The sequence below is a fragment of the Talpa occidentalis genome, unplaced genomic scaffold, assembly GCF_014898055.3.
Source record: "Talpa occidentalis isolate TD23 unplaced genomic scaffold, MPIMG_talOcc4v2.1 talOcc4.4, whole genome shotgun sequence".
Lineage (NCBI taxonomy): Eukaryota > Metazoa > Chordata > Mammalia > Eulipotyphla > Talpidae > Talpa > Talpa occidentalis.
Genome location: NW_023604295.1, coordinates 88,092,566 through 88,110,422, shown reverse-complemented (window position 1 = coordinate 88,110,422; position 17,857 = coordinate 88,092,566). Strand labels below are relative to the sequence as shown.

Sequence of the window (17,857 nt, the reverse complement as noted above, 5' to 3'; positions counted from 1 at the left end):
CAGAGGTTAATGGTAACCAGACTTTTAGTGGTAGTTATAGTGTGGTATCTACAAGGTGTAAAATTGTACTCCTGAAACTTGTATAGTGCTGTAAATCAATGTTACCTCAATAAAAAGCATATCCTTTAATAACAACATCAAAAATACAAATAACTGCTTTTTTCTTATTTGATACTAACCATTTCATTGACATATTTGCATATGCTTAAAATCTTTTTCAAATTATATTTGTCATATTGATATTTAATAGTTTTGTTCTATTACAGGGTAAGATAAACAGAGCTACTTGTTTAACGTAGTTTACTTATTTCATTTTATAAGGAAAATTACCTATTTAGCAATGCCATCTTTGAAAAAGGAAGAAGGATGTTTGAAAAGATTAGTTCCTTGTTTACCAATGTTGCCTTAAAGCAGTTCACTGGGAAGGTAAGTGGGGAAATTGGGAACTATACATAATATATATGAAAATACTATTACACAATCAAGATAAGCCTCAAAATAAAGTGGAAATATAAATCTCTTTGGGGGATTCACTTTTTGGTGAGACATAAATGATGTAGGTGATTACAACGCCTATAAAAAGGGTGGTTTCAAAAATTAAAGAGCACAGTGGACACAAAAACCATTTGAAAAGTGTATAGTATAATCAAAATATCTATTTGTTAAATTGCCCTTTAAAATTAAACCTTATGTTCCATGAAGGAAAAGATAAACAGCTGGGACTACAGCAAACTAAAAAAAACTTCTGTACAGCAAAAGAGACAATAACCCAAATAAAGAGATAAACTACAAATTGGGAGAAAACATTTGTACTCCACACAAGGGACTGATATCAAAGATTTACAAAGAGTATACACAACTTACAAAAAGAAAGCAAAGGACCAAGTCAAAAAATGTGCAGAATCAAAAAGACATTTCTCCAAAGAGGAAATGCAAATGGCCAAAAGTGCTCAACAACACTTATAATCAGGGAAATGCAAATCAAAAACACAATGACATACCAAGTCACACCTATGAGAATGACCCATATTTAAAAAAAAAAAAAAAAAACCTGGCAACAACAAATGCTGGTGAGGATGTGGAGAAAAAGGAACCTTCTTACACTGCTGGTGGGAATACAAATTGGTCCAGCCACTATGAAAAGCTTTGTGGAGGTTCCTAAAAAATTACTAAAAATGGATCTACCCTATGATCCAGCAATTCCACTCCTAGGAATCTATCCAAAGGACATGAAAACATTACTTGGAAAGGAAACTTGCATGCCTATGTTTATTGCAGCACTATTTACAATAGCTAAGATATGGAAACAAATTAAATGCCCAAAAACAGATGACTGGATCAAGAAGATGTTGTGTGTGTGTGTGTGTGTGTGTGTGTGTGTGTGTGTATATATATATATATATATATATATAATGAAATACTACTCAGCAATCAAAAAAGATAAATTCATGCCATTTGTAGCAACATGGATGGAGCTGTAAGGGATTATGCTCAGTGAAATAAGTCAAAAGGAAAAAGAAAAATATTGGATGGTTTCATTTCTAGGAGGAATATAGGGAAACTGAACAAGGGGCCAGGGAAAATAAAAAAGACAAAACTAGCAGGCAAACTATAGATCTTCCAGGGAGTGGGAAGGAGACGGGTCAAAATGGGGGAGGGAAGAGCACCAGGGACTATGGTGATGGTTCACAGGTGATAGGGTGGTGGAAGACTTATGGGGACTGTACCTAAGTGGAGAAATTAAATATTGTACAAAAATGAACAACAATGTAGAAAATAAAATAGTTTAATCTAAATAAATAAAACCTTATTTTTCTACTTTCTTCACTATTGACTGCCCCTAACACAAAACTTTCAGTCTTGTCAATCCTTTACAAACTTATTGCTCCTTCTTTGTCTAAAAGATAGAGAAGTTTTTCCCTTTGGTCACTTCTTTGGGTCTTCATTCTCATGTGGAAGGTTCCCATATGTACAAATTCAATTACATTGGCATGTTTTCTTCTTGTTAATTTGTCTTTGTCATCTTAATATTTAGGTCAACATAGGAACCCTAACAGGGTAAAGAAAAACTTTCTCTTTTATAAAGTGAATCTTGGGTGACCTCTTCTGGAAATTCAGAGAAGTTATAAACTGGTACACACTAACAGTAGGCCTGTAAGATGTGTTTTATTTAGTTTAAAAGAAAATTAATTGCTAAAGTTTTATAATTGAGAAGATTTACATAAACCTCCATACTTCTACTTTCTATTTACAACTAAGAACTAATGCTTAGATTTGCTGTGGTAACAATTAATTGCATGTACTTGTGAAGCAGCTCTTTGTCTTTCTTAAATAGAAATATGTTCTAATGTCTACCAGGATCACTTTTTTCATTTTCATCAGGTATTTGGCTCCTGGGGAATAAAAGTTGAGAACTCTATTCTAGAACCTACTTTAAAAGAGTGAAGCAGAGAATCCAGGAAATCTTTCCTCCTTTTTCCCTAATTGTCCCTTTGTGATGTCAGTCATTTCATTTGGTGTTGACAATAATCCCATGTATTTCTAGCATCCATTTGTCCTGGAGATGACAATAGTGAGCTAAGGTAAACTGAACACATTGATTTTTATTATTTACTGGCACATTTGCTTTCTAGAAATTTCATGAGTGTCATAGGTTAAAATGTACCTAAATCCATTGCTTCACCTAGGCAAATTTGAAAACTTTTTCTGTAAGTACAATACCAGCAGTTATCTAGGGATGTCTGACTCAATTGTTTCAGAAAATATTCATATACCCAAGGAATCAGTTTTAATTTTTCAATTCTCCACTAGGGGCACAGTGCTAATTAAACAAGTAATTTAATATTCCAAAGGCATTGAAGAAACCTGACTATACTATCTTGGTTGCACATTAAAATCTAGTTGAACTCAGACCAACTAATTCAGGGTAACTAAAGGTGGCATCTCAACTCCAACAGCCCAGATAATTGCACACTGCAGTGAAAGATTGCATGGGTACAAAGAATGCCAATCAGACCCCTAGCAAAGTTTCTCCAACTTAATAAATCAAATGTTTTCATTGGGTCACAGGTGACTCATCTATAAAATGAATAAACTATGGCTTAATTTCCTGGATAAATGTGAAAAAACTGTAAAGTGCTATCCATATATGAATAAATGATCACGAGGAGGGAGATGGGCAGTAGTGTAAATGCAGGAGCCCAGTAGTTGCCTGTTGAGCATAGGCTAGAAAATTTAGTTGTAAGACCAGTGAGACTCTAGACCCGAGTCAGAAAAGGTCCCAGGGTAATCAGAGGCCTTATGACCTCTAGGAAGACCATGCTAGTCCCTGCCCAGACAGGCAGAGGCTATATAACCTACTGTGAGACACCACCAGTGACTGTCCAAACCAGTAAGATCCCAGATCCGTATCATGGAAGGTGCCAGAATGGCTAGAAGTCTCACAATCTTCCATTAGATGCCACCAGCACCTGAACATACTGGTAAGACCCTGGTGCCAGAAGAGCCAGATGTCTTGCAACCTTTCATTAGATTCCACCTTACCCTACCACCCAGACTTGTGAGACACCAGACCTGCATCGAGGAGGGCACTAAAGTGGCCAGAGGCCTTGCAATTGCTTGCAAGACCCCACCAGTCCCTACTTAGATTTGCAAAGGTCTCAGACCTCCTGCAAGATCCTAAAAGCACTTTCACAGACTGGTTAGACCCCAGGCCCACACTGGGGAGTGAGCCAGACTGGGGCTGAGACCTCATGACCATGCATGAGACCCTAGCCAGCTGCTTGCCCAGATGGATAAGATGCCTGACCAGTGAGGGGTTCCACACTCAGAGGAAGCCACACACACTGCAGCTGGGTTAGAAAGAAAAACCCACCAATGGCAACATGCGTCCTCAAGGGAATAGTAAAACACAGAGAGAGAAAAAATCCTCAGAACTCAAATTCATAAACAAGGAAGCTATTTTCTACTATCAGATACACAGTTAAGAATTGCAATGACAAAGAAAATTAAAAAATTGAAAAAAGGACTATATCCAACACTTTCCATGAGAGTAATATTACTATAATACCAAAACCATACAAAGAGAAAAAGAAAATTCAGACCAATCTCTCCATTGAACAAAATGCATATATCTTTCTTTAATGATATACTAGCAAACTGAATCCAACAATGCATTATAGTATCATACATCAAGACCAAGTGGGACTCATACCAGGAACACAGGATGATAGTTCAACATCTGAAAATCAATGTAATTCATCACATCAACAAAAAGAAAGATAAAACCCATACATCAATAGATGCTGAGAAAACATTTGATAAGATTCAAAATAAATTAGATGAAAACCCTCGAACTAGGGATTAAGGGAACATACCTTAACATTGTAAAGCCATTTACAAGAAACTCATAGGTTTGTTCATTCTCCATGTTTTTTTTTTTTAAGTAAAAATTTTTTTTTAAAGATTTATTTATTTATTTATACAAGCACTGGGCACAGTCAGAAGCGCAGGGGGGTGAGAGAATTCACTAGAGCCAGAGCGGGGAGCAGAGCAGGCAGAAGGACCGAAGTATACTGCTGAGGGGATCAGCAGGCGGCAGGAGAGGTCTGCGCGCCATGTGGGACCCGCTTCCAGTGGTCAGGGAGCAGCCGGGGATCGAACCGGTGCTGCAGAGGCCGCATGCAGCTTCGCAGCCCAGCACTCAACCACTGCACCACCGGGGAGGCCCTCATTCTCCATGTTGAAAAACTGAAAGCTTTCTGAGATCTGGTGCAAGACAAAGATGTCCATTCTTACCATTGCAATTCCACATAATAATGGAAATTGTAGGTAGCGCGATTAGACAAGAGAAAAATATAAATTGGGATAGAGAAGTAAAGCTATCATTATTTGCAGATGTCATGAAAATGTACATAGAGAACCTTCATTCTTTGGAAAAACAATTGAAGCAATCAGTTTAGCAATTAACACACATAAATCATTCGATTTCCTACATACAAACAATGAGAGAGAAAAGGAAGAAATCAAGGTGATCCCATTTACAATTGTACCATAAAAAGCTTAATGCTTAGGGGTAAGCCTAACAGGAGGTAAAAGATCTATACAAAGAAAACAATAAAACATTGCTGAAGGAACTAGAAGAAGATACAAAGATATGGAAAAATATTTTCTGCTCATGGATTGGAAGAATCAACATTGTCAAAATGGCCATTCTACCCAAGGCAATGTAAAGATTTAATGCAAACCCAATAAAAATATCAATGGGATATTTCAAAGAAATGGAGCAAACACTACTGAAATTCACGTGGAATCCAAAAGACCTGAATAGCAAAAGTAATCTTGACAAAGAAGAAAGAGAATGGAGGCACTGCCCTTCTATACCTCAAGCTATATAATAAAGCCACAATAATTAAAAGAGCTGGTGCTGGAATAAAAATAGTCACACAGACCAATGGATTAGAATTGAGAGCCCAGAAATAAACCCACATAAAAATGGACAGTTAATCTATGACAAAAGAGACATGAACATACACTGGAAGAAGGATAGCCTCTTCAACACATTGTGTTGGGAAAGCTAAAACTACATCATTATTTCACACAATATACAAAAGTCAATTCAAAATGGATCAAAGACTTGGATGTAAAACATGAAACCATAAAATACACAAAAGAAAACACAGGCAAAACATTTCATAATTAAGTTTTAGTGATGCCTTTAGGGATTCATCCCCAACAACCAGGAAACAAAAGAGAACATAAACAACTGGGACAACATCAAACCAAAAAGCTTCTGTACAGTGAAATAAACCAGAACTAAAATGAAAAGGAACCCCACGGAATGGGAGAAAATATTTGCACACTACACATCTGACAAAGGACTGATACAAAGGTATACAAAGAACGCACAGTACTCTACAAAACCAAAACAAGCAACCCAATCAAAAAATGGGCAAAATAACTTAACAGATACTTCTCCAAAGAATACCTTAAAACAGCAAGCAGTAAAATAAAAAAAAGTTTACAATCATTTATTATTAGAGAAATGCAAATCAAGACCACAATGAGATACCATCTCACACCTGTGAGAATGCTCACTATTGAAAAGACAAGAAACAACAAGTGCTGGTGAAGATGTGGAGAAAAGGGAACTCTCCTACACTGCTGGTGGGAATGCAAATTCTTCCAACCCTTATGGAAAGCAGTATGGAGGGGTCTCAAAACATTAAATATGGATTTCCCATTCCTTTTAGTAATTCCACTCCTAGGCATCTACCTCAAAAGTACAAAAACAAAACACTAATTCAAAAGGAAACTTGCACTCCCATGTTTACTGCAGCATTATTTACTACAGCTGAACTAGGGAAACAACCTAGTGCCCCAGAACAGATGAATGGATCAAGAAGATATGGCACACGCGCACACACACACACACATACACAGTGGAATACTACTCAGAGATTTAAAAAGGTAAATTCATGCCATTTGCAGCAACATGGATGAAGCTTGAAGGGATAATCCTAGATGAAATAAAGCAGAAGGAGAAATACTGGTTGTGTGGGATATAAAGTAACTAAACTAAGAGTCAAATAAAAACAAACTTGGGGGGGGCGGAGCAACATGGCGGCGAGGAGAAGCTGCGAGTAAGATCTCCCATTAAAAAAAGTTAATAGGGAGGAAAAGCGGCAGGTCCCAGTGAGAACTGGGACACGGAAGATAAACGGGTGACTCCAGCAAACTACCCGAAGAAGAAACTGGCCATAAAAGAGGACTAGAAGGGAGGAAAGCGCAGAACCCTGCTCCCCTCCCCCGCCTACAGAGGCGGCACTCTCCCACCGGCAGAGAGGAGGGAAACAACAAACCAAAACGGCCAACAAGAACAAACGACGCAGGAAGCGGGACTGTGAGTGGAAAGGAACTATTGAAGCCACCACACCCCGTGAACGGGAGCTGAGGCGAACCCTGCAGGATTCGCCGCTGCGGTGAGCGAACAGCTCTGGGCGCCATTAGAGAAGAACAAAGACCCCGGGAGACGCGCACACAGCCCTGGCTGCCAGTAAGCTCGCGCGGAAAGCGGTGCGCTCGGCGCGCTTGAAAAGCAAGTGCAGACCTGGATCGCGGCTGCCCAGGTCCCCGTGCCTGCGACCTAGGCTTGCGGGGAGACGACCTAGGCTTGTGGGGAGACGCGCGGAGGTCCTCACTGAGGTGAAGGTCCCTCCCTGAGTAAGCAGGAACCAGGCGCCCAGGCACGGGAGCTGTGCAAAAGGCGCCATTCCCGCGCCACTGAACTGGCTACAGCCCGCGTCCTGGACCTGAGGGCTTTGAACTGAGACCCGGGGCACGAAAATTCGGGGCGTGGGTTCTCCACGACGGTGGGGCACAAGGCAGACACAGCACCCCAAAGCTGTTGAGGTGTACCCTACCATTCCCGCTCTGTTCCCTGTCCCACGGGTGGGGGGAGGCGAAAAACAGCCCCCCAACTCTGGCGCCACCTAGCGACCAGGAAAAAAAAAGTCACTAACACCCCATAAAACAGGAAATTTCTTAAGACTGCTTGAAAAGGGCAGAAGGCTTCTGGAGGACCAGTGGCCACCGGGAAGTTATTCCACGCCAGGCCCTTCCGACCAGCAGTCTGAGCCCACAGAGGGAGCAGGCACCCACGTCCGGGGAGACCGGGTGCGCAGAGAGTGTGCCTGAAACCGGAGGCGCAGGGACTGCATCCCGCTTCGCCATTTGAGAACAGGGACATTTCTTCAGTAAAAACTGCCTAAAACCAGCAGAAAGCTCCCCCAGAAGACAGAGATGGCTCCTGGAAGAGCCAGAGGGGAGCGGAGAAGTTCACCCAAGATGTCAGTCAGTCCGAGCAACACAGTGTCCCAACGCATACGACAAATTAGAAAACAGACAGTAGGGAGTAGAAGAACCACACGCACCTAACAACTCCTCAGGAAAGAAGCACACCACAAAAAGAAAACCACTCCCCAGATTGCAACGACAGCAACTTGGAAGAACTTCTGAGCCTTCCAGAAAGAGAATTTAAAAATTGCCATGATTAAAAAAGTGATAGATCAGAAGAAGGAAATTGAGTCCCTAAAGAGGGAAGTAAGAGAAATGCAGGAGATCAAAGAATTAATGGAGGAACTAAAGAACTCTGGGAAAAGCAATGAAAGCAGAATAGATGAAATGGAAGAACGAATAAGTACTCTTGAAGACACAGAAATAAAAAGAACCAAAACAGAAAAGGAAAGAGAAGTACGAAGGAAAAAGAATGAAGAAAGACTTCGGGAACTATCTGACTCCATGAGGAAAGGAAATATAAGAGTTATAGGAATTCCAGAAGGAGAGGAGAGAGATGTAGGAACAGAGAAAATATTCATGGATATAATTGAAGAGAACTTCCCAAATGAGAAGAAGGAGCTGAAAATTGATATACAAGAAGCAAGAAGAACACCAAACTTCCACGACGAAAGGAAAAACACAGCAAGACACATAATAGTAAAGCTCCCAAGAATCCAGGACAAGGAAAAATAATGAAGCTGACAAAGGGAAGAAACAGATAACATTCAAAGGAAACCAATCAGGCTGACATCAGACTTCTCTGAAGAAACACTACGGGCAAGGAGAGAGTGGAGGGACATAGTCAACAGACTCCAAGAAAACAGATGCCAACCAAGAATACTCTATCCCGCAAAGCTCTCTTTCCTCCATGAAGAAAGAATATGGACCTTCCCAGACAAAGAGAAACTCCGGAATTTCATTGCGACTAAACCCCCACTCCAAAAAATACTACAAGGAATCCTAAAGCCAGAACCTCAGAGGGACGAATAACAACGAAAGAAGACCAAAAAAAAAAAAAAGTTATTAAAAGAATAAATAAATAAAATCAAAGAAAGAAAACATAATGGCAAATACAGATGCTAACATATCAATATTAACTCTAAATGTAAATGGATAAACTCTTCAATAAAAAGACACAGAGTTGCAGCCTGGATTAAGAAACAAAACCCAACCTTTTGCTGTCTCCAGGAAACACATTTAGCTACAAAAATAAAATAGGCTCAAAGTCAAAGGATGAAAAACAATCCTACAAGCAAATGGGCCAAAAAAGAAAGCAGGAACAACTATACTTATATCAGATAAAACAGACTTCAAACTCAAAAAAATAAAAAGAGACCCCAATGGTCACTACATTATGATTAAGGGGACAATACTTCAAGAAGAAATAACACTCATTAACATATACTCACCCAACGAAAGAGCACCAAAATATATCAGACAACTGTTATCCTCTCTGAAAACAGACATCAGAGAAAACACATACGTAGTGGGAGACTTCAACACACCACTATCAACAATGGATAGATCAACAAGACAAAAAATAAGTAAAGAAACTAAAGCTCTAAATAAGGACCTAGAGCATTTGGCTTAACAGACATCTATAGAACACTAAACCCAAAAAAACGGAGTACACATTTTTCTCAAGCGCACACGGATCATTCTCCAGGATCGATCACATACTGGGGCACAAGACAAACATCAACAGATACACCAAGATTGAAATCATACCAACCATCTTTTCTGACCACGAAGGCATCAAACTAGAAATAAATCATAAAAAGAAGGCAAGGAACTATCCTACCTCATGGAGATTAAAAGCCACACTACTGGAAGACCACTGGACTAACGAGGAGATCAAAGAAGAAATTAAAAAATTCTTTGAATTGAATGACAAGGAGGACACCAATATCCTAAATGTATGGGATGCAGCAAAAGCAGTAATAAGAGGAAAATATATAGCAATAGAAGCTCACATCAAAAAACAAGAAAGAACTCAAAGAAACAACCTAATCTCGAAGCTCAAAGATCTAGAAAAATAACAACAAAAAACCCCAAAACCAGTAGAAGAAAAGAAATAATAAAACCAAAGCAGAAATAAATGAAATTGAAACTAAAAAAACAATCCAAAGATCAATGAAACCAAGAGCTGGTTCTTTGAAAAAATAAATAAAATAGACAAACCCCTAGCCAGGCTCACAAAGGAAAAAAGGGAGAAAGCACAAATACACAGGATCATAAATGAAAGAGGAGAAATCACAACGGACACAGCAGAAATCAAAAGAATAATCAGTAACTACTATGAACAGTTATATGGAAACGAGTTCAACAATCTAGAGGAGATGGACAAATTCCTACAACTCTACAATCACCCAAAGCTAGATAAAGAAGAAATAGAACACCTAAACAGACCAATTACAAGCAGCGAAATTGAAATGGTAATTAAAAACCTCCCAAAAACAAAAAGCCCAGGACCTGATGGATTTACAAATGAATTCTACCAAACATTCAGAGACGAATTAGTGCCTATCCTTCACAAACTCTTCCAAAAAATTGAGAAGGAAGGGACAATACCAAACACGTTCTATGAAGCCAATATTACACTAATACCAAAACCGAATAAGGACAACACAAAAAAGGAAAACTATAGGCCAATCTCCCTAATGAACACTGATGCAAAAATCCTCAGTAAAATTTTAGCTATCAGAATCCAACAATGTATCCATAAGATAATTCACCACAACCAAGTTGGATTCATTCCAGGGGCACAAGGATGGTTTAACATCCGAAAATCAATCAACGTTATCCAACACATCAACAAAAAGAAATATAAAAACCATATGATAATATCAATAGATGCTGAGAAAGCTTTCGACAAAGTGCAACACCCATTCAAGATAAAAGTCCTTGAAATTCTTGGGATACAAGGAACATACCTCAACATCATAAAGGCCATCTATGACAAGCCAACAGCCAGTATTATTCTCAATGGTGAAAAGCTGAAAGCAATTCCATTAAGATCTGGAACAAGACAAGGATGTCCACTCTCACCACTGCTTTTCAATATAATACTGGAAGTCCTAGCCAGAGCAATAAGACAAGAGAAAGACATCCAAGGAATCCAAATAGGAAAAGAAGAAGTCAAACTATCACTATTTGCAGATGATATGATAATATACATAGAGAACCCCAAAATCTCCACAGAAAAAACTAATTCAACTCATCAATCAATTCAGTAAAGTGGCAGGATACAAAATCAACACGCAAAAGTCAGTAGCTTCCTATACACAAACAATAAATCTGAAGAAGAAGAAATAAAAAAAACCACCCCTTTTATTATCGAAACAAAAAAAATCAAATATTTGGGAATAAATCTAACAAAAGAGGTAAAGGACCTATACAAAGAAAACTATAAAACACTGTTAAAAGAAATAGAAGAAGACACAAAGAAATGGAAAGACATCCCCTGCTCATGGATTGGAAGAATAAACATTATTAAAATGGCCATCCTACCAAAAGCAATATACAGATTCAATGCTATTCCAATCAAAATCTCAATGGCATTCTTCAAAGAAATAGAACAATTATTGATGAAATTCATATGGAATCACCAAAAACCCCGAATAGCCAAAGCTCTCCTGAAAAAAAAGAAGGAAATGGAGGCATCAAACTCCCAGACTTCAAACTATACTACAAAGCCATAATCATCAAAACTGCATGGTATTGCACAAGAACAGACATACAGACCAATGGAATCGAATAGAAAATCCAGAATAAACCCACAGATTTATGGTCAACTAATCTTTGACAAAGGAGCAAAGAATATGCATTGAGCAAAGAAAGTTTGTTCAATAAATGGTGCTGGGAAAACTGGGTCGCTACATGCAAAAGAATGAAGCTTGACCACTACCTCACACCATACACAAAAATCAACTCAAAATGGATTAAATAACTAGACATAAGACCTGAAACCATAAAATACATAGAAGGAAATATAGGCGAAACACTACGGGATTTGCACATCAAAGACATCTTTACAGACACATCACCCAAAGCAGTGATAGTGAAGACAAAGATAAACAGCTGGGACTACATCAAATTAAAGAGCTTCTGCACAGCAAAAGAGACAATAACAAAAACAAAGAGAAACCCCACCAACTGGGAGAACATTTTTGCACCCAACACTAATGATAAAGGACTGATCACAAAAATCTGCAAAGAGCTGATGAGACTCAGCAACAACAAAGAAAATAATCCAGTCAAAAAATGGGCAGAAGAGCTAAAAAGAAACTTCTCTGAAGAGGAAATGCAAATGGCCAACAGACATATGAAAAAATGTTCAACATCACTTGTAATCAGGGAAATGCAAATCAAAACTACCATGAGATACCATCTCACACCAGTGAGAATGGCACATATTAAAAAAACTAGCAACAACAAATGTTGGCGAGGGTGTGGAGAAAAAGGAACTCTCCTGCACTGTTGGTGGGAGTGCAAACTGGTCCAACCACTATGGAGAGCTGTGTGGAGATTTCTGGACCTACTAAACATAGAGCTTCCATATGATCCAGCAATTCCACTCCTAGGTATTTACCCAAAGGACACAGAAACATCAATTCCAAAGAACACCTGCACTCCTATGTTTATAGCAGCACTGTTTACAATAGCTAAGCTTTGGAAACAACCCAAACGCCCAAAAATAGATGACTGGATCAAGAAGATGTGGTACATATATTCCATGGAATATTACTCAGCATTCAAAAAAGATAAACACATGCAATTTGCAGCAACATGGATGGCACTGGAAGGGATCATGCTCAGCGAAATAAGCCAAAAAGAAAAAGAAAAATACCGGATGGTCTCACTCATAGCAGGAATCTAGAAAACTTAAATAAGGGACCAAGAAAATGAATATAAGAAAGTGAAAATCAAAATCAACAAAAAACTATGAACCAGAGACACTTTTTGGGGGGTGGGGGGCGGGAGGGGAAGGATTGTGTCAGAATGGGGCGTTTGCAATTGTATGGGGGAATATAAAAATAAAATTTAATATTAAAAAAAAAAAACAAACTTAAAAGCTAACGGTTAATAGCTGAATACAGAACTGAAGCACTGGATTTGAGGTGAGAGGTGGGAATGGGGGAGGGGTGAGAAAAAGAGGGAAGGAAGCACAATGGTTTATGATGGTGGAATATGGGTGAACTGGTGCGGGTGCTCTACGACTATGATGGATGGTAAAATCTCATAGAGTTATCCCAATTTCACTTCCATTAAAAACATATAAATAAATCAATTAAAAAAGAAAATTTGGTTGTATTATTCTCTCTTGATTCCATTTTAATTGTTTTTAAAGTTATAATTTAAAAAATGTACATTTCATTCACCCAACACTTGGATAAGTCTAATCATTATGTTGAAGCCAGATACCAAAAACAAATACTATACAATTCTATTTGTGTGGATTACAAACTAATCTATACTGACAAAAAGTAGATCAACAACTAATCTTTTGAGAGGTGATGTAAATGATCTCTTGTTCTGTATCTTGTTTTGATGGTAGTTTCATGAGTATATTCAACTGTCAAAACTCATGGAATTTTATAGTTTTAATGGATGCCATTTATTGCACGCGAATTAGTCCTTAATAAATTTGATAAAGAAAAAATCAAACCAACAGAAATCCAGTTCAGTAGTATTATTTTTTACTTTTATATATTTTTGAATCCTGAATTTTAGAAAAAAACTCAGCAGAACAAAGGTGGAATAAATAAATAAAATGGGAGATAATTCTTGTAATAAATCTCTGGGCTCTGAGCTGAAAGGATCATGGAGAGGGTATAAAAGTGGCAATATCTGGGGGTTTCTGAGGGAAAGAAAGCTAGACCCCACTCAACCATCCTCAAAATACCATTATTCTTACCATATACTTTTTGCTGCAGTTTTCACTCTGGCAACATTTATAGTTGTTTCCACTGTCCAGTACAAGAAGGACTGTTGCTACTATGAGCATCTATAGTAGGGAGGAGAAAACAAAATGAGAAACAGAATGTTGGGTTACATTCATATTTGAAATAAGAGCACAGTGATTCACATCAAAGATTCTGGGGTCTGGTAAATCTGGTTCGAACCCCAGTTTCGCCACGCTTTAGCTGTGTGAACCTTAGTCCTTCTCATAAAATGTTGATACTTAACCTCTCTGGGTTGTTGTGAGGTAATGTGCTTAAAATTTGAAACATAGAGTTTAGTCATAGTGGGTGCCTGATAAAGGTCAACTATTATAATCATGGTCATGAATCATTGAAAGCTAACAATTAAAGAGTAAATAATACAAACATAGAAATACCACCCAGGGTAGCAAACCTGCGTTTTTTACTGGCTCATCTATGGAGGACAAAGGAAAATCATTTGTCAGACTTAGTCCCTAGCCTACGTCTCTCCTTTTACTGCTTTCTAGGAATGTAGGTGGGAAGCTTGGTTAATCTAAAACTACATCTTTTAATTCAAATTAAAGCAAGCTCAATCTCCCTCTGCATTCAAGCCATGCCAGGCTCAAATTTTCCAGTGTATTTTGTCTATACCAAGCCAACAAACTGGGAGAATACAATGTATCTAACTTCCCTTTTCCAGAGAAAGTTTTCAAATTGCGGAACAAATGTAATTTCTTTTTACTAGTATAGTTTCTGGTTTGGGCATATGTACACTGTGAATTGCACCTGGGAAATTCTCCACCTTGCCTTTACTCCCATTATTGCTACTGAATCTTAAACTGAGTTCATGTTTATTTTAGAGTTTTTGGTCACTATTTCCAATTTCCAAATTCTTCCAGACTTCATTTACTTATCTATTCATTTATTTATTTATAAATATTTCTCTCCTGTCTCCTAAAGGATTCAATATAATACTATTTTTAAAGAATTCCTAGACAATGAAATACAGAGAACAGTTTCTTTTTCCAGATTTAAATTTCATTAATGGAATATAAGCAAGAGTCCAATATTCCTCTTTTTTTTAACACCACTCATAATCACAGACTTTAGTAATTTCTGGTTTAACTGTATCAATTCCTTGCAACCCTTCCATTTATTGCATGTTGAGGGAAACAATGACAAGATAAAGTATTGTAAACCAAATAGAGTAGTCAACTTTATTACAATATTGGTAGAAATAATTTGACTGAGACCCTAGAGTCCCATCTAAAAAGAGAAAACAGTGTAATGTTGCTGTTGTAAAATGTAAATGTACAGAGTGCTCAAGAATGGAGGAAAATTGACCAAAATTCCACCACTGTCATATTTTTTTTCCATATTTACTCCCAGTGTTTTCCCACACATGCACATTTTCTATAGTTGCAATCATAATTTATTCACAATTTTTCTTTTTTTCCACTTAATACAAAATGACTTGTATTTTCCATGTTGTTACATCTTCATAATTAAATTTTTTATTGCCATATGAAGTAAATCACTTGGTCTCTTCTATGTTTGGATACTTCTAATTTATTATTATGAATAATGCTGCCATAAACATTTGTGTATACATCTCTGTCCATATTTTGCATTATATTCTCAGAATGAATTCTCAGATTTAAGACTGCCAAGTCAAAAGACAAAAGCGGTTTCATGGATCTTAAACATCATAACAAAATCTTCACAGGATTTGCATGTATGCGTAGTACCACCACCACATTCACTATGTACCTATCACATAGTGATAATTTTAATGTCTTAAAATTTACCAATGTGCAAAGAGTAAAATGAAAACTTTTTCCAACATACCTATTCAAATACAGCTAAATATCCACAAAATGGAGAAACAGATTTATCTTCTTTTATATTATTGTATATTATACGTGGTATAGTGAGCAGACAGTGCACAAGGTATTGTTTTAGAAATAATAGAATCAGGAAAAGTGTGTTTTCCTCTGAGTTGCCATCATAAAAACAAACTCTCAGTTTATTTTTAAAGGCACAAAGTCATCAGAAAAACATTCATAGATTCATACTGTGAATCATTTGATTTAGTTTTTCAAAGCTCTATTATTGGGAGTATAACATCAAAGGATTTAACGATGCCATGACCCGCCCTTTAACAATGGTCACTGGCTACCTACTACATGTCAGGCTTGGATACTTCATACATGACATTTGATTTAATCCCCACAATTACCCTGAAAAGTAGTTGTAATTATTTGCATTTTACAAATGAGGACACTGAGGACCAAAGACCTTCAGCAACTTGCTCAATATCTCATGGAACAAATGATAGAGCTTAGTCTCTGTTTTTCATATTCTGTCTTAATAACCCTCCAAGCTAGAGAAATTATAGAGACAGAAAATCTTTTTGGAAAAGAGAGATGCCACTGGGGATAAAATAGCTTCAATTGGTACACAAGTTTCATGAGAACATATATTTCTACATGTCAGTGAATCTCTTACTTTCATTAGGACTGATTTCCTGCATTGCGAGCCTACATAAACAAACAGCTTCCTGCAAACAAAGATACTTCCCAAGGCCTAAGGGCCTAGTGGCCCTTCAACCCCCACCGATATTCAAAGTCCCAAGCCCAGGATTAGTAGAATAATTTTTCCATTATTCATTATTTTACTAGAGCAAGGAAATTCTTAGTAAAACATCTCCAAAGTCACACTTACCATGACACCTGAGAAACAGATTCCTTCGAAATACCACACGTAGTTGGTGAGTTTATTGCTGGATGCATAGGAAGTTTGTCCATTTGGGAAATATAATAATATATTCACAATTATACTCCAAAGTGCCAGAGGAATCAGTAGACCACTTAGGCAGCCTTCGCATTGTCGAGCCCCCATTTCACCCTGTTCGGCAACTGCAGGAAATTTCAAGAGCGTAGAATTACATGAGGTCTGTTTATCTTATTACCTGTTTTTTTTTTTTTTTATTTCTCTCTTCTTTTTTGAGATTACCTACCTCTTTTTATTTCAGAGCCTTTTACTTCATATTCATGAGGAGCCTAGGACTTGGATATAACAGCAGTCCACAATCTGTGAAAGAGAAGCTTACTGTTTGGAGAACAATAGACAATGATTCGACGACTGAAGAGCTGAGCTGGTCTTCATCCTGTGCCAGAGGAATGTGGTGTTTTCACTGTTTTTAAAATAAGTCATTTTCCTCTGGAATAGAGCCCTGGACACTTAACCCTGAACCTGTTTTAAGAAGAAAACTGGTGCAGGGTATTGGAAATATGACTGGCAAATTTCTTCTAATGGTGAATAGGGGGTTCAAAAAGAAACTACCAAGGGAGTTGATAATAGGTGATGGTGTGTTTTTTCAAATACCCTGACTTATGTCTCTGTCTTTTGTGAATTTTTTTTTTTATTGTTTGCTCACTATTCTCCAAGCATTGTTCAAGTCGCAGGAAACATGGAAAGGACAAAAACAGAGTCAGACTAATGGTCAGAAAACAAGACATGGGTGAGTTTATTGTTACAAGAGCAGTACAACTTTGTTCCAAGAGTTCATAACTATTACCTCTTCTTTTGAAAAACAGTAACAGGAATAAATTTGTACCTTTCTTACTGCTAAGAAAAACTGGTAAGAGAGATTGGTAATTTGATTATGGTTTAATAAGTAAAAAGTTTCAAAGAAGGATTTAAGCATTCTCCCTTCCAGATTATTGCCCTAAATTTAAAGAGCCACAGACAGATTCCCACTAATTTTGATGACATGAGAAGAGGATTATGGGAAAGAATTAATATGTTAAAAAGAGTGTAGGCAATGGTGGAAATAATTCATGGAATGCTTGGTCTGGTTATCTCAGAACTTGCTTAACTTTTTTAAATTTCAATTTCTTCAGCTGTGAAATGAAAACATAAAAATAATACCTTACTCAGAAGGATAATGAGATTACATGTGCAATGATGAATCCAGTGCAAATAGAAGTAGGTAGTAAACAGGGGCTACAGGAGTTACAGGAACAGGAGTTACAGGAACACAATTGTCAAAATAATACAGATAATGGAGGTTAAGTTATTTATACTTAACTTAT

General features: G+C 37.6%; 1 protein-coding gene across 1 annotated transcript in view; it reads right to left on the bottom strand.

The window, feature by feature from the left end:
* TM4SF18 (transmembrane 4 L six family member 18) overlaps positions 1–17,100 on the bottom strand; it is a 30,714-nt gene extending 13,614 nt beyond the window's left edge. The window contains exons 1-3 of the mRNA XM_037524650.2: positions 16,780–17,100; positions 16,485–16,678; positions 13,754–13,843 (exon numbers count right to left, since the gene is read on the bottom strand). Coding sequence (XP_037380547.1) covers positions 13,754–13,843; positions 16,485–16,661 — 267 coding nt within the window. The 5' untranslated portion in view covers positions 16,662–16,678; positions 16,780–17,100. The remainder of the gene's footprint in view (positions 1–13,753; positions 13,844–16,484; positions 16,679–16,779) is intronic.
* Between the last annotated feature and the right edge of the window lie 757 nt (positions 17,101–17,857).